This window comes from Procambarus clarkii, chromosome 19 (genome assembly GCF_040958095.1).
Source record: "Procambarus clarkii isolate CNS0578487 chromosome 19, FALCON_Pclarkii_2.0, whole genome shotgun sequence".
Lineage (NCBI taxonomy): Eukaryota > Metazoa > Arthropoda > Malacostraca > Decapoda > Cambaridae > Procambarus > Procambarus clarkii.
In genome coordinates, this window is record NC_091168.1 from 13,582,530 (window position 1) to 13,600,424 (window position 17,895).

The following is a 17,895-nucleotide window of genomic DNA, read 5'->3' on the forward strand; positions in this document are numbered from 1 at the left end:
TTTGTGGGCTGGATACGGATGTTGTATGCTGGTTGTAGTAGTAGGGTGTGTGTCAATGAGTTCCTTAGGGCTCCCTTCGCTATTCGGCGTTCGGTTCGACAGGGGTGTCCTCTGTCGATGCTTCTATATATTCTGTTTCAGGAGCCCTTTGTTCGCGCAGTGAGTGCTTGTCGTTCAGTTGTCTCACCGTGTTTGCCGAATGGCTTGTCCCTCAAGATTTGTGGTTATGCGGACGACACGGTCTTGTTTGTTGCCTCTGAGGGTTCTGTGCCTGCTGTTCAGGATTTGGTGCTTCAATTTGAGTCGGCTACAGGGGCTTTGGTCAATCGTGGAAAGTCTTGTCTTCTGGGGTTGGGGGGTTGGGCCTCTCGTTTGGTGTGGTCTGGTTCGTGGTTTCTGGTGGTTCAGTCCATTCGGGTTCTGGGGATTACGTGGTTCAGGTCGTATGTGCAGTCTTTGGAGTTTAATTGGGAGGCAGTTTCGCGGGGGGGATAGGCGTAGCTGTAGGGATGTTGTCGCAACAGGCCCTGACTATTTACCAGCGGGCGACTATTGGATTTGTTTTGCGGGTCCTGGAGAGGTTTGGTTTCCCGCCCCAGTTTGTGGGCTGGATACGGATGTTGTATGCTGGTTGTAGTAGTAGGGTGTGTGTCAATGAGTTCCTTAGGGCTCCCTTCGCTATTCGGCGTTCGGTTCGACAGGGGTGTCCTCTGTCGATGCTTCTATATATTCTGTTTCAGGAGCCCTTTGTTCGCGCAGTGAGTGCTTGTCGTTCAGTTGTCTCACCGTGTTTGCCGAATGGCTTGTCCCTCAAGATTTGTGGTTATGCGGACGACACGGTCTTGTTTGTTGCCTCTGAGGGTTCTGTGCCTGCTGTTCAGGATTTGGTGCTTCAATTTGAGTCGGCTACAGGGGCTTTGGTCAATCGTGGAAAGTCTTGTCTTCTGGGGTTGGGGGGTTGGGCCTCTCGTTTGGTGTGGTCTGGTTCGTGGTTTCTGGTGGTTCAGTCCATTCGGGTTCTGGGGATTACGTGGTTCAGGTCGTATGTGCAGTCTTTGGAGTTTAATTGGGAGGCAGTTTCGCGGGGGGGATAGGCGTAGCTGTAGGGATGTTGTCGCAACAGGCCCTGACTATTTACCAGCGGGCGATTGTCGTGTCTTGTAAGGTTTTGCCGCGGGTCTGGTTTGTTGCGCAGTGTTTTCCGTTGGATCGGCGGAAGGTTCGCGCTCTGGAGGGTTTGGTGTATCGTTATGTGTGGTGTGGCCGGTATCATCCGGTTCGTCAATCTACGTTATGTCTTAAGGTGTCAGAAGGTGGAATTGGTATTCCTGATGTCTATGTGAAGGCGTTGGCTTTGTTTTGGGGGTCGGTTCGGAGGAGTTTGGTGTTAGGGGGTGGGTTTGGGGTTCCTTGGGGTTGTTTTACTGCTCTATGAGGTTTAGTTTTTTGCTTGATCTGGATCGTTGCCGGGAGGTGGCCATGTATACGCCTCCAGTGTATTCGTGGGTGGTTTTGATCCTTCGGGCGCTTTGTCGATTTCCTGGGTTTGTCTCTTTTGGTTGTCGGGAGGTGTATGGGACGCTTGCCTCTCGGGTGCCTCCCAGGGTCGAGGGTTTGTACCCTTGTTTCGACTGGGGGAATGTGTGGGAGGCGTTGAGTGGGCCGTGTATTGCGCCACGGACGCGTGAGTTGGTTTTTCGATATTTGCATGAGTCTTTGGCTACGAATGTGAGGCTCTTTATGTTGGGTTTGGTCGCCTCTGATAGTTGTGTTCATTGTGGGAGACGTGAGACTCAGTTGCACGCCTTTTATTTTTGTGCGCGGGTTCAGGGTTTGGTTGGGTGGTTGCGGGATGTCATTGCAGCCTTTTGTGGTCCAGTCGCAAGTCGACCTTTTGCGGTTTTTGTTTTTTTCGTTCCCTCGGGGCTCCAGGCGGGTGCGTAACACGCTCGGGGTGTTGTTAGCAGACTATATTTTTTGTTTATGGGTTGGTAGGATGGAGGGGTATGGGGTAGGGAGAATTTTGGGCTTTTTGAAAGGCCGTCTGTCTTATACTATGTGGTGGTTGCGTCGCTCCTTTCCTAGGGTTTTTGATGCTTGGTTCACGGTCGAGTATGTCCGGGGTGCTGCGTTGTTGTAGGTGGTGGGTTCCTGTGGGTGTGGTTGTGTGTGTGTCTGTGCGTGTTCCTTTGGTTCGGTTCCCTCTGGTGGGTGGGGGTTTCAGGGGTCTGTGTTTGTTTGTCTTTGGGGTTTTGTGTGTACTGGCGTTTGCTTGGTTACCTTGTGTGGCAGGGTTTTGTTTGTGTGTGGGTGGGTATGGGTGTGTTGTGGTGTTGTGTGGCATGTCTGTCTCTCCTGACGTGTCCGGTGTGTGGATGTTTTTTCTGCTTGGTGGCTGGCCGTCCTCTGTCTGTGGGGGTCTGGTTTGTGTGCTGGGTGGCTGTGTTTGTTTCGTATGTGTTCCATTGTTGTGTGTTTTTTGTATGCTTGTGTTCATTGTCATTTTGCGTTGCTGCCTTGTGTTATGTGCTTTTCATTATGGTTCCTGTTGGCATGCCCTGTATGGGTGGCATGTGTTGTTTGTTTGTGTGTTTATACTTTTTTTACACTTTGTTCTGTTATCTGTGTCATTTTACTGTGTTATATGTTCCAATGTCGGTTTGTACTATACCGATTCCTTTATTTTTTACTATGTTATTTTACTATGTAATGCTAATGTGTTCTGTTTCCTTTATTTTATGTACTGTGCTGTGTATTGCTTTGTTGTATTCCATTGTTATTTTCCTGCATTTGCTTACTATGTTGTATTTACAGTGTTATATTAACATGTTTGTTATTGTGTTCTCGTTTCTGTGGTGTGTTGTCTGCTGTTGTGTGGTGTGGCGCATGGTGCGTGTGTTTTGCGTTTGTGTTATTTTTGTATGTGTTTCTTTGTATGTGTATTCCTGTTTATAATTTACCCTTGGTTTTATTGTGCTCCTTGTGCACTTTTGTAATTACTGACGCTTTTGGCACGCCCCATCTGGGTGGTGCTGCTTTTGTGTGTGTGTGTGTGTGTGTTCTTATGTGTTTTCTGTTATTCTTTGTTTTCACTTTTGTGTTGATCAGTGTTACTTGTTATCTGTGTTGTTGTTATTCTGTGTTCTTTGTTATTCTGTGCTTTCCTGTTTATATGGTTACTATACGCTGTACTTGCTGTTTTAAAAATAAAAAGAAAAAAAAATACTTGTATTGCTCGAGGCTTCTTGCTTAGCCTCAGCTTTAATTACAGCTTCGGCTGCTGCTGCAGCTTTATCATTTTCTGGTTCAGATTCACTGATTATTGCAGCTTCACTTGTTTCTCTGGGATCCTGTGAGGAGCTAGTTACTTCAGTAGCCTCATGCATTGAATTTATAGAATCCAGGGGACATTGAGAAGAGCTGTCTGAAAATTGATCAGACTCTATAAACAAATTATTACGTGAAGTTGTATTAGATGAGATGTTAGAAATCGAAGGTTGAACTTCAGTTGTTGATCCTGTATAGTGATCAGTATTGATTAGAGGATTCTCCTCATTTTGAGGTAGCTCATGTATTTCATCTGATCTGGGTGCTTGCTCGGGTGTAGGTCTACTACAAAAATGTTCTATCCACTCAGGAACGTTTTGTGTCGCAAGCACTTTGTTATATTGATCTAACTTGTTTTGAATTGTATTTTCATAGTCGGCAAGATCAGCTTCTATCAGACGCAATTCGTCTGGGTCAGTATTACTGCTAAGGAGTATGTTCCTATAAGACTCGATTATATCCTTCACCTGGACATATTTTTGGCTAGCCACCTTTGTGGAAATGTTTAGCTCGAAGAAGTCAACTGAGTTGGTTCCTAAACAGTTGTCACATTTGTCAAGTAGTCTTGATAGGTGATTTTGAAGACCTCTCAGGCCAATACAGGTTCTCCTTAACTGTGCAGGAGTACCCATTCTGGCTGTAAATTTGAGCCTTATAGGGCTTATATAGCTACTTGGACAGCTATGGTACTTGCTCCTTTATGTAGAGCAGGTATAATTATTGACAGCCTGATATTTCTTGAGGCTGATTGTAATTTACCTCATTTAGAGGTTAGCTACCTACCTAATAATAAGCAACTAAGATTTGAGTGGTACCATGGTCTCACTACAGGTGTTCCTTAGCTTAGTTCTTCAAAATGAGCCTTGGATGGGTAGTGAACTTACAGTAACACTCAAAGATGTACATAGAAATATATAATTAAATATAATTACACAATAAATGGTTAATCCCACCCATTCGGGTCAGCACTACATAAAATAATAATGCACCAGCACTGTCTAACAGTACTAGTTAGGTAATAATCCTACCTAATAATGCAGCTAATGGTGTAGACTGAATTTGTACAAATCTTAGTACCGTGTCAGTCTGAAATATCTTACCTCTGTTGGGTTGGCATAATAACTACAATAAATGTGGTGCAGTAATGTATAAAATAGTGCTATGTTTTTGGATTTTGTAATTTTATATAATATATACACCTGGTAGAAATTATGTGTATAAGAAATTAAATGAACACAAGAGAATTAATTGTGTTTGGCAAGTATTCTACTGCCGTAAATAATATTTAACTCCTGAATGTACTTCCTAATTGTGGAATAAAATGTTATCAGGGTTAGTAATGATTAGTTAGTATGGGATCAACAATTTGTATTAGTATACTGGATCCTAAAATGTTAATGAATTCACTGACTTGAGTGAATCAGTAATTATGGATTGAATTTAGGCTATAATGGACAGTCTGCTGACAGCCGTATATTGAAATATTTGTATAGCCCAAATGGTTAACACATAATTGATGTTAGTGAGGAATTATTAGAGAAGTTATGAGCTGTTGCTCCTGGTGACCTGAAGATTCTTACCTCGGTATGAGGTATAGGTCTAAGTGTTGTGGGTAGCACTCGTGGGACTGTGTCCCACGAGTGCTACCTTATACATAAGGTATAAGTAGCAAATAAATTGGTGTGAATTAGGCTAACCTATGAGATACACTGCCGGTAGACACAATTAATAAATGTGGTTAGTCTAAACTACTTCACACGGTGATTAGTTATTACTAATTAGTATGTATCCGGTTCGATAAGGACCATATTGTGGGATACCTGGGGCTTGACTCAATTATTAATTATTTAATTTAATAACGAAGGATCACCCACATTTGAGAAAAGAGGGAAACTAATAAAAAGTGATCATTAGAAACACAAGGAAGAACCAGTGTCTATGGATAAATATTAGAAAGAATAATCACTTAAATAAATAATGGACTGTATGGTTAATTAACTAAAGTCAGAGCCTCAAATACCTACATTGGGGGGGTATTGCTAGAACTTCATATACGTCTAGGAACTAGTGTGGTTCGTCACCAGTTCATTGTTGAGTAAAGAATATTATGACCAAAATATTATAGAATCAATTGGTAAATCCAAATAGAGAATATTAATGATTGTTAGAATTAAAGAGCAATCATCTAAGTAAACACACCAATCTCCAAATTCATATAGTAAGTACTCGATATGATAATATTATGGATTTGTATAATAAATTGGAATAATTAAATGTGTACAAAAAGTCTTAGCTTTAGGACGATTTCTATGACATCGTTCGTGCTTCGTCCTCGTGATCTCAGGATCTCCACATAGAAGCCATTAGAGGTGAATAACACGAATGTAGTTAACGACTCGTTGACTCCTCACATACGAGCTGTAATTTAAAGGATATTACGTAGCATTGAACTAGGCTACTTAAATCTCAAAATTTATGAAATTAGAAAATGAATATTAATGCGGTACTAACATTGGATTTATTGTCGTCCCGCTATGTAACGACAGACTACCCACGAAATATACAATCTCTAATGATGCATCAAGAAAGAAAATATACTTAGCATGAGCGCAGTAAATGCTGAAGTCTGCCGATATCGTGTCTCAGTCTCAAACTTCCACGATGTTGTGGATTGGAATCCACAACATCGTGGAAGTTTGGAATCCACAATTGAGAGTTTGGCTTGATTCTCGACGCGTTATTGTTTGACCGAGCACTATGGAGCACGTGGAAGAATAATTATTCGTTATAAGTTGGGTATCAGTGTAATTTTTGCTGATAATCCCAACGCCACGTGTCTCAGACTCTGACGCCACGACTTTCCTCTGTCCAAGTACGCACGCTGGCTGCTTACTCCGCAACACCAGCCTCAACAATGGCGTCTCTTCCCTCTCCAACCCGCGTCTCGCATTCACCACAGAAATTATTTATCACGAATAATACTATTTCGCGCAATCGTGGTTGAAATACTTTAATAAGGACTGGGTTGTGATTCTAGGGATTTAAATATTATCGCTTTCTCGTCTTATGGTGGTAAACGGGAAATGGAGATTTTAGTTTTCTCCATGGCATTCATGCGCGACAGAAAAACTATTACTTGATAACAATTGTAACTAAAAACTCTCGATTTAGAATTATTTGGGAGTTATGTTATCTGTAAATAATTATCACACGGAATACTGATGATTTTAGAGAACCACATTCAATTCTCTAGCACATTGGCAATAAATGTGTTTAACTAGATATAATCTGACGCAATACTGGTGCTTGGTTTCGTAAGAATTCTAGCATTAATACGCAGATATAATGGTTAGTTTATGTGAACATTACTGTTAGTAAATTTAGTGACTACTGTAGTTAGTATATAATAATAATGATTTATTATAATACAATAGTAGTGTATTAGTGTTGGAAATTTCCAACAAGTCCTGATAATGACTAATTTGTATTTTTGCAATTTGTAGAGAATAGTTAAAGGATGGTAATTGGTGAGAATTAAATTCTGAAAGCACTCCCAATAAGTCAATGAGCTAAATTGCAATCATTAGTTTAGTAGCTTTAACATTCCCACAAATTAAGCGAGGAATGATTTGATTTTTGTATCAAATTGTTTTTATATTATAAGATTTATGTTTCAAGGTTCAGAGTTTTAGGTTAATCTACAAAAGGATTGATATGGAAGAGGAATCAATGTTAATATAATACAGCATTGGTAGAATGACTTATTTTAAAACAAAATATATATCTACAGCATTCATTATGCATTTTTTTTTTACAAATAGCAACCCTTGCCAAGCTTCCTCAGCTTGGACACTGATGGTAGAGTTCTTCGCTTCGACTCCTTCTCCAAGATCATCAGCTCAGGACTGCGGGTCGGCTACGTCACAGGCCCTGCGCCACTCGTGGAGAGGCTCAACGTTCACATGCAGGCTCGAGTGATTTGTGGACCTATGCTCTCTCAAGTGGGTATTGTGTTATTAAGTGACATACTTCACTTTATGGAAAATATCAATATAATTTAATTATTATTATTAATCATGAATTAAAAAATTCCATTTGAACTATGTATATATATATATATATATATATATATATATATATATATATATATATATATATATATATATATATATATATATATTGAAAAGTATCTATGAATGCCTTGCTAATAATTTATGAAAATTTGCATTATTTTCCACGATATATAATACAGTATAGTACAATAGTACACAATATGCTTTTAAATAGTGAAATAAAATTTTCTGGGAGCTCTTCTTTTGTGACTCCTTTGTGTTCCATCCAATCCCATTCTGGTCCACCAGGGGCCAGAGGCCAAAACCTGGTGGCATCTAAACCGGTGAAATGAGCAGAAGAGTTTGTTTATTGAATGTTCTTGTGAGCCAGGTTTGTGTGGCTTTAGAGCGGTTAACTTGTTGCTAATTCCTCCTTCCTGCGGGTCATTCTCTGCACCTGTTCTCTGCCGCTGGTGACTACCCTTTCTTGCTTTTTTTTTTTATGTGGCGTCACCACCAACAAGCCACCAGAGGAGTCCTCCCAGAAAACTGGCATTGAATGTAATGAAATGCCACATTCTGGTTGATCCTTGATTCTTGGGACCTTCCCTTCTCCAAGTTAGGGAATTCGGTTTTCTGTTTTCCTGGCTATATGACTGAGTTGGTCGTTCTGGGAGGAATGTGCACATCCCGTGCAGGTAGAACATTAGAATTGTTTCACCACCAAGTGGTTCATAAGTCTAGGGGTTTGCTGTTCCATTTTCCATGGTTTGTCAGCCCGTCCTCCAAATAAAGATCCAAAAATGATTCCATGCACCCGCCAAACCGTGTTTATGAATGGAAAATAGTTGTTTATTCCGTCTATTATTAAGTTTAATGTTCCGTTTATAATTCCGTTATTATTGACTGTTGTGTTGCTATGGGCTAATTAGCCTTTGTAACCCACAGGCTCATACAAAAAAAAAAATTCTTCCTAATCTGTTAAGTTGTATTCCCTGACCACGAGAAAAATAAAAAAAAATTAATTGTACTTACCGATGACGTAATTCAGCCGACAATATGAGCGATGACGTCACAACCTGCATGTTCCCTTGTGCAAGGTGCGTCCCGGAGGTGTCGCGCGCGGTCTTCAAGCAGCCACAGTTGCCATGAATTTATTTTCGCGGCATTATTTACAGTGTCTAGGCGTATTTTATCACTAATACTATTCACTAATTGTGTTGCATATAATGTTACATCATGTTCAATGGCAATAAATGTTGCATCATCGAGTATACACATGCGCACACAAATGTTTTCCATTATGCCAATATAATATGTATTCACACTGTTCATTATTATATTTACACACATGTACGCACTATTTACAGGTTTTTGCACAATTATTCCACATTTAGAAGTCTTGGAGAGAGTGGTAGTCGTTGCAGTCAGTCAACAGCACACAAAGGGACTACACACGCTTCACACCATGTTTGCACAAGTTTACATTTCTGATCTCTCCTTTTTGTTGTTTTACAAACTAAGTAATAACGTTGGCCTATTGCACGCTTTCCAGATGGTGGCAAATGTTTTAGTCTGTGTGCTTGAAAGGCCTCCATGTGAGCGAGCCTGAGTGTAGCAGCATGCTGCAACACTGGGTTCATGATGGGTCGCTGTATGCCAGGAACATCTTTGCCAAACTTTGCTAATAACTTTGTCCCAAGTGTAAAAGCAAACGAACGGAAACTTGGTTTACGTCCAATTTTCACCAGATATATATCGTAGCAGTTCAGCATGCTCATGTCAACAAGATGAAAAAACACTTTTTTCATCCACTTCAATGTTTTTCGCACACACACTCAACAGTGCCCACCATCATGTCAGATTTACCAACCAAACGCATGTTGGTATTATAGTCAAGAACACAATCTGGCTTATATACAGGATCTTGTGTTACTCGGTTCACCTTGCTACTGTTCACCATTGTACCATTATGAACGGTTGTCAGCAAGTTCACTTCTCTCTTGTCTTTCCACATAACTGAGAGTATTTGATCACATTTTCTTAGCTCACTGTCACCAACTTTAAGTTTATTGTCAGACACTGGCATTTCCCTTCTTGGCTTTACTGTGCCAACCAATCCAGTTCTATTTTCAATCAGGAACCTAGCTAGCAAGGGACTTGTATAGTATTTATCCGTATACAAAATGTGGCCCTTGTTTATTCATGGTGCCATCGGTGACTTCACCACACTACCTGAGAAACCATGTTGATCGTTTCCGGGAATGTCAACATCGCTAGCAGAATACAGAATCATGTGTAACACGTAACCTGTTTCACAGTCACAAAAAAACAAAGAATTTCAATCTAAATCTGTTGCGTTTGGAGGGAATATACTGTTTGGATGTAACACGTCCTTCGAAAAGCATAAGGGATACGTCAATCACCAGCTTCTGTGCTGGTATGGAGAAATCTCTGAACTTTCCAATCACTTCATTCATATAGTGTCTGACTCGCCAAAGTCTATCATCCTCTGTCCGGTTCTCATTACTTGCAAAATGTAGACACCTGAGGAGTATCTGAAACCTGTCTCAGGACATATATTTCCCAAAGAAAGGTGTTGGAATAGTCTATTCTTTGTTCCAATAATCAGTTATAGCGTGTTTGACACAATGCTTCATCAACTAAACATATTGCTAAAAATACATACATCTAACCTACAGTTATGTTTTCCAACGCTGCAATCGTGAATATTCTGTTATCTCTTTTCCAATGAGATGAGCTGCATGAAGGCTCGTTTGGTGTACAATATATGCCATCAGCGGCTCATCATAAAATGCTGTAAAATATTCCATTTCACACATGTCTTCACCATGAGCCGGTCGGCCGAGCGGACAGCAAGCTGAACTTGTGATCCTGTGGTCCTGGGTTCGATCCCAGGCGTCGGCGAGAAACAATGGGCAGAGTTTCTTTCACCCTATGCCCCTGTTACCTAGCAGTAAAATAGGTACCTGGGTGTTAGGCAGCTGTCACAGGCTGCTTCCTGGGGGTGGAGGCCTGGTCGAGGACTAGGCTTCCACCTGGTTCTTTCCAGTATTCCAGGCCCTTTACTCTCAAGGGCCTGGAATAGATTGAACTGAGTGGGTCACCAAGCCATTAGAAAGAGGAGTGTCATTAAATTTAATGCTATTTTCCATGGGGAGCTCCTTCAACTCCCTGGAGCTATAGGACTGATGTGCGCTACATTAGTCTGGGGCTTCAGTCAATGGGCCTGACAGCGGAGTGGACAGCATTTCGGATTCGTAGTCCTAGTTCTGTGTTCAGTCCCTGATGGAGGTGGAAACAAATGGGCAGAGTTTCTTTCACCTCGATGTCCCTGTTACCTAGCAGTAAATAGGGACCTGGGAGTAAGACAGCTGCTGTGGGCTGCTTCCTGGGAAAGTGTAACAAAAAGGAGGCCCGTCCCCGCGGCCCGGTCGAGGACCGGGCCGCGGGGACGCTAAGCTCCGAAATTATTTAAAGATAACCTCAAGAATGGAGTTCTGCTTACCAGAGACCAGTGCCAGAATCTGGCCCTTTCAGAGGGCCGCAGGGAACAATGGTGTAAGAAGGCCCCCCTTGTATTTGGCGGTATTCCTAGTCTGTCATTGACGGAGGATAGGCACCCAGATAGGTAGGCATCTCAAATTAAACCACACATGGTAGGAAATTGCAAAAACCCAAGACCAAACAGAGAAACAGAACTCTCCAAAAGAAAACAAAGGAAACAAGCAATCAAGCAATTGTCATTCACCACCACCGCACTGCTCGTCGGTGCAGCCCTCCCCTCCCTGGGAGGGGACAGGGGGAGCCCCGGACCTATGTGCTGGCTACTCACGCCTCAGCTCGTAGGCTGAGATGCTCTGGGGCAGTTGTCTACTCTGGTCTCAGATTTCTTCTGGATTTTGTGCCCTTGTGGTGTTTCTGGCTGTTTGTGGCGCAATGGTCAGGAGAAAGTTTTGTGTACTGGGGCTGCATATGCTTAGGGCTGCCTTCTCTACATGTCCTGTAAGTACTATCCTTGGGTTTTAGGGTTCCCTTCCCGAGGATTCTAGGGGTTCCCTTCCCTAGGGATTTCACGCTTCACTTCAGTAGGGGTTCCTGTTGCTCGGCAGTTGCCTTGTCCTTGGGGCCAGTTTGGGTTTCGTGGCTTTTGGTTGGCCTTGGGTAGGAAGTGTTGTTGTTGCTGGTTTGGGGCACGAGGTGCTGCACAGCCTGCCTGCCAACGCGGTGGCAGTGTTACCTGTTCCTCCTGTTGTGGTTGTGCTTTAGAGGGGGTTATTCTTTTCTTTTTGTTTATTGCTTGGAGGGGATCTGCTTTGGTTTGACTATTAGTCCACTTAAGTTATTTTTGGTGGCCCTCCTCTAGGCACCCGTGCTTGTACATTTCTCAGGGGGTCCAGTTATAGCCCTATCCCCTCTTGTTGTCATTCTCACACAAGGGCTCAACTGGCTTTGCAGCATCGTTGCCTGGGCTTCCCGTAGGCTGAATCTCCTACGTGTCCTGGAAAACTCCGTTGGGGCTTGGCGGACCCATGTATGCGTTTCCCAAGTCACATCTCGCCTTGTGCGAGTTTGTAGGTTGTTCGTTGTCCCTGTTTCAGGATGATGGTCACCTGTTTTGCCTCCATCATGCTGCCTGGGAACACGTCTTGAAAGACGTGTTCCCAGCTCGTACTCCAATTTACTTGTTCTTCGGAATTTCTTTGGGGGTCAGGCGGCGTCTGCATTGCATTGTCGGTTTTGGTTGTTGCAATGCACTAGGTTGGTTGCACGTTCGAATGCCCCGGGCTGCCCTGCTTTGATTGGGTCGGACCTGGGGGCGTTGGTCACTTCTGCTTTGGTTCAGTCTGCTCCCATGGGTCCTTCCCCTGCTGTTTTGGATCCTCTGCTCCTTTGCATCTTTGTTGCCGGCTCTCTACCGTCTGAGGGTTTCAGAGTCGGGGGAGGTTCAGTTGGGGATGAGACTCGGGTGGCTTCGGGGGCTGCCCCCATTCGTTGCAGAGACAGAGGCCTTTGAGCCTGCTCCTCCCGCCGAGGCTTCTGGGCCTTACCAGCAGGCTCCCTTCTTGTTGACTTTCCCTTGGACTCTGCCTTTCTTCTAGGGTGGTGGGCATGAAGGGCGGCTCTGCTCTGGAGCCTCTGTTGAGGGTTCCCAGGGCTGTGGAGGGAGCCCGCTCGCAGTTATGGGGCTGTTTGCCCCTGCTTGGGCCTTGTGCCTTCTAGGCATTTTTTTTTTTTGTCCCTCCTTTCCTGTCTGCTTTGTTTTTCCCCCATTTGCTGGTGTGATTTCCACTTCTTTTCATTGGACGCTTCTCCCTTTGTTTTGGTGGCATTTTGCTTTTCTGTGAGTGCTTTTCCTTGGGCAGGGTGGCACTGCAGTTCGTTTACAAGTGACTGCTGGGCATGTGAGCTCGCATTATGGGGGTGATTTTCGCCTCTGTAGGAAGTTTTTTATCCTCTCGTTGCCGTCTCTTTTTCGTTCTTTCTTAAGGGGCTTCCTGCCCAGTCAGTTCCTCTGGTAACGTTTGAGTGTGGTTTTTTTGTACAGTCTTATGTTTTCTGTGTCCCAAAACCTGGGCCCTGGTTTTGGGCCCCAGTGTCTGTGCCCTGTATTATCCGCAGGCTCTCACGTCTACGGCCCTCAGTTTTCGTTCCATTCCGGGGTTCGGTCAGGGATATGTGTCTGACCCTTCCTTTGATGGTGCGTTTTCCGCCAGCAAATGTAGTGGGTTGGGCTCCTTCAAGGTTAATTTTCAAGTTCCTTTGGGGTTCTTCGGTTGTGTTCCCGAGGTTTTCTTCTTTTTAGGTTTCCCCTGTGGACGTTATGGAGGCCTTTGATGTTTTCCTCCTGTGAGACCCGGAATTTGCCTCTCCAGACCTGGCCTCTTATGCATTGGGGTCCTTGTTCCCATCTTCGGTGCATTCTGGGCTTCCTGGGTTTTCCTGGCTTGCTGACGGCTTTTCTTCTTGGGGCTTGGCATGGATTTTGGTGGTCGTGCCAAGGCTCCAGCTTCTGCTAGTAGAGGTTGGCCTTTGTTGCGTGCTTCTGTGCCGGTGCCTCCTCTTGGGTCCACTTTGCCTGGTCTGTGCAGTGCTCACCCTGCTTGCTGGTCGGCCTCTCAGAGTCGGAGGTTGGGGGCTGGCAGGGTGAGCTTCTCCCCCTGTGCCGCATTGAGTCATCTTGGAGTGGGTGTGCCAGGAAGTGGTCAGAACAACCTCGTCCTAAGGTAGGTTTCCCGCTTGTTCCGGTGCTGTCATGGGATTGTGCAAATCTTCAGTTCTTGTGGAATTGTCCCGTCTGCACTGCTGGATTCCTTGCCCCCTCCTTTTGGATGACTTCTCTGTCCCAGATCCGACTTCTTTTGGTGCCGGGTTGTTGAATGGTGTCTCTGGTCTTCTAGGACGTGTATTGGCACATCCCGCTTCATGCTGGGTTCAGAGAAGCATCGCCGGCTTCCTCTTCAGGGTTTTCGGGGTTCGGTGTCTTGGGGCCTCCCCGGGTGTTTTGTCTCTCGGCTGGGATTTTGTAACCTGTGCTCACTATGCTGGCCTAAGGTGGTGGGCTCCGTCCTTCCGCGGGGCTCACAGCATGGTGTGGGAGTTTGCAATGGTCTCCATGGCCTACACTGTGGGGGTGGGGGGGTCCTTCAGGGCTCTACATTCAGGCTTCCTTCGGACTGTGCTTCAGTGGTTCATTGTCTAATCCACGAGAGTTCCCTTCGGTACTTTGCTCTTTCATCGGCTGGTTTCTCGGGTTTTGGTTTTTGGCAGTACTGGTCGAGGTAGGGTTCCCAGTGCCTCTTCCCTCCAGTCCAGCTGTTGCTCCGGGTTCTGGCTCAGATGGAGTCTTATTGCGGGAGAGTGATCCTTGTAGCCCTAAGGTGGCCAGCCCAGCCTTAGATTCAGGCACTGCTTGCTCAGTGTCTGAATCCAGGGCGTTTTCCGCAACTCCGCCTCTTCCAGCAGATCGGGCCAGTCTGGTATGTGGCTGGTTCGATCTACCCCTCCGCTCATCGTGCCTGGTCCTTTTGACGCAGATGTATCACCACTTGTATGGTGATCAAGTGGATTCTCTCGTGGTCACACCTGCAGTCTTCGTCTCGGCGACAATGTGAGGTGTCTTGGTGGTCTTTTTGCCATTCCCTATCTGTTCGTAGGTTGACTTCTATTTCTGTTCGGGTTGCCTTGTCCTTTCTTTCTTGGCTTTTTCAGGCCTGTCATCTTATGGGAAATACTGTTGCCTCATATCATGCGGCACTAGTGGAGCTACTCCCGCTTGCGTTCCATGAGCTTTCTTGTGCTATATTTCAGCTCCACCCTGCTCGTGCACCGCCTGAGCCATCTTGGTCATTGGACAGGGTGCTTTCTTTTCTCGTTTCCTCGGTTGTTTCCCCCCTTCAGTTCGAGATTGTTTCCAGAAAGCTCTATTTCTTTTGGCATTGGCCACTGGGAGTTGGGTCGTTGAGCTTCATGCTCTCCTACGGCACAGAGGGTTCTGCTCTTTTAGTTCTGGTGGACGTTTTTTCTGGTTGCAGCCGTCTCCTCCTTATCTGGCAAAGAACGAGATGGCGGGCTTCCGGAGGGGTCTGTGGGTTATTGATGCTTGGTTGGTCTGGCCGGTGGTGCATCATGTGTTCTGTCTGGTTGCGGCTCTTCGCCGTTACCTGCGTGCCTCAGCCTCTGTGGCCGTGGACATGCTTTGCGTTGATCTGATTTCTCTCATTCCCTGTTCCAGGGCTCGGGTCTCTCAGGTTATCCTTAGGATTATTAAGTCTTGCCAGCCTGCGGTCTACCCTCATGCTCATGACGTTTGTAAGTATGCTTCTTTGTCTGCCGTGTTTGGCAACGTGTCGTGGGCTAACATTCGGGCATTGGGGTTTTGGAGGTCGAACAGGGTCCTGACCACCCATTATTTGGTAAATGTTCCTGGTCCCAGTTGTTTGTGTGTGGCTTTGGGTCACAGGTTGCTGCCAGTTGTTTCATCTTCAACTTGTTCCATACGGTGCGGCCGCCTCCCGAGTATGTTCCTCTTTTTACTTATTTTTCATTATGAAGCTCTAGAGAGCCGAAGGGGCTCCCCACAGAAAACCAGGGTTGAATGTAATGAAATGCCATTTTCTGGGTGAGCCTCGGAGGCTCTATGGCATGGTCAGCAGTTTCGTTCTATGATGCTCACCTACTGAACTGAGGCGTGAGTACTCGGCATGTAGGTCTGGGGTTCTCCCCAGATTGGGCGGACAAGAGGCGCGATGGCGGTCAATGATGATTGCGTGTTTCCTTTGGAGAGTTCTGTTTCTTTGTTCAGTCTTGTTTTTTTTTAATTTCCTACCATGTAGGGGTTTGTTTTGAGATGCCTACCTTTCAGGGTGCCTAACCCCGGTTGATGGCAGACAAGAAATGACCCCAAATATAAGGGGATCTCCTTAGGCCATTGCTCCCTGCAGTGGCCAGGTTCTGGTGCTGGTCCCCGGTAGGCAGAACTCCACTAACTGAAGCCCCAGACTAGTATAGTGCATATCAGTCCTATAGCTCCAGGGAGCCTCTGGGGCTCACACAGAAAATGGCGTTACATTACATTGAATGCTGGTTTTTTGTCATTACAGCTGTATTTAATTTTAAACTTGAAATTTTCTTACCAGTGATTAAATATTAAACTATGTAGGTAGTGATGAGTGAGCTGCTTAAAGAGTGGGGAGAAGATGGCTTAAAGAAGCACATAGCAGATCTCCGCACATTCTACTGTGACAAGAGAAATGCCATTATAAAAGCTGCTGAAATGCACCTTTCAGGTATGCCCATTATTCAGTATTGATTTAACGTTGTTGTCATCATATTATCATTATTATTAGTCCTCTGGAATAATGAGGGGAGCTTCGACAAACCACCAGCTTCCATTCCCATATTATATTATACTGTGCTATATGTAATTTATACAGAATATAAATTAAGGCAATATGTCCCATAAAAATGTATACACACTTTAAATAATTATAAAGCTAGGGAGTTTTTTAAAATACATTTTATTCTGAAAATGTAATTGAATCTACAGACATTTTTTAATTGTTTTGTCAACATGTGTTTTCAAACTGATGTCTCTTCTGGTCCAGGCACGGCTGATAACGTGCAGCAATGGAATCGCAAACATCAAGAAACATTTTGTTTGGTAATTGAATGCATTCTTGTTTAATGGATACTCTCAATTTAATGACTGTTGTCGGTTTTGTAGTGGTATCTATCGCTATCTTTTAGGTATCCCCTTAAAAAAACAGCGTTGAATTTAATGAAACGCTGGGTGAGCCCCGGAGGCTCCCCGGAGCTATCGGGCAATATACAATTCATTAGACCAGGGCATTAGTCATAGGAGTTCAGTCCACGAGCCAGAACCTGGCCCCCCTCAGAGAGGCACAGGGACCAATGGCCCTGGAAATCTTCCCTGTGGTTGGGGGTTTTCCTGATCTGCCATCGACCGAGGTTAGGCACCCAGAAAGGTAGGCATGGCAAAACAGACCTCACATGGTAAGAAATTTGCAATCCGAAAACTGAACAAAGAGGCAGAACTCCCTCTAATCCAAAGGAAAAAAGCAAACGTCACACTCTTTTGCTGTGTCACAGGGGGGAGAGCCCCAGATTCCTTGCACTGGCGACCTAGCCATTCCTGTTCGGATGCTAAATATCAAAACAACGGGAAAACCGCCAACCGGAAGGAGGGAGGTGTTGCCAGGGGTGCCTACGGGGCTCACCCAGCAAATGGCGGTGCATTACACTCAATGCTGCTTTTCTGAGGGAAACCCCTTCAGCTCCCCTACTTGGGAGCCGAAGGCAGCTGCAACACACTCCTCAACTCGAATTCGAGACAATTGGCTGCAGCCTTTGACCCAAAGCAACACAAGAACACCCAGAATTAGAAACGTTAACCAAATAATGAGTGCCCAGGACCTTATTCAACCTCCAAATTGAACAACAGGGGAAGGACCAGGGAGCACGGACTGAACCAAAGTCGAAGCGACTAATGTCCCCAGGTCCGGCTCCCTATAACCAAAACGGGACATCCAGGTAGGAACCAACCTAGCACGTTGTAGCATCCTAAACCTAGCATGCAACGCAGATGCTGCCTGTACCCTTACAGTAATGTCATCAAAATAGTACTGGAAAACAAGAGGAGACACGACTCACAAGATGGGTTAAATGTGTCGTTGACCCAACAGTCAGCATGACAGTCAAAAGTCGTGACTGTCACCCTGAGGTAAAGGCACACAGCAACCTTCAACCCCGCATTAGTCGGGCTGGAACTCGGAAGATGCATCCATAAGTCCAAGCAGCCCAGACAGGGTTTTCCAGGGCCTGTAGGATGACTGCTACAGGAAGCTTGAAGAAGGTGTTACTAACCAGTTAAGATCCGAAGCTAACAAGGGGAAGATCAAACACTGAAACCCCTGTGATGTGTACAATCATTGGAGGCCTAGCAGAGGGGCCACTAGAAATAATAAGTAGAACT

General features: G+C 44.8%; 1 protein-coding gene across 3 annotated transcripts in view; it reads left to right on the plus strand.

Annotated features, from left to right (window-relative positions):
- Positions 1 to 17,895, plus strand: part of LOC123757609 (kynurenine/alpha-aminoadipate aminotransferase, mitochondrial) — a 221,862-nt gene that overhangs the window by 156,049 nt on the left and 47,918 nt on the right. For all 3 annotated transcript variants that reach the window (XM_069326948.1, XM_045741417.2, XM_045741418.2), the window contains 2 exons: positions 7,149 to 7,328; positions 16,063 to 16,189. In XM_069326948.1, coding sequence (XP_069183049.1) covers positions 7,149 to 7,328; positions 16,063 to 16,189 — 307 coding nt within the window. The remainder of the gene's footprint in view (positions 1 to 7,148; positions 7,329 to 16,062; positions 16,190 to 17,895) is intronic.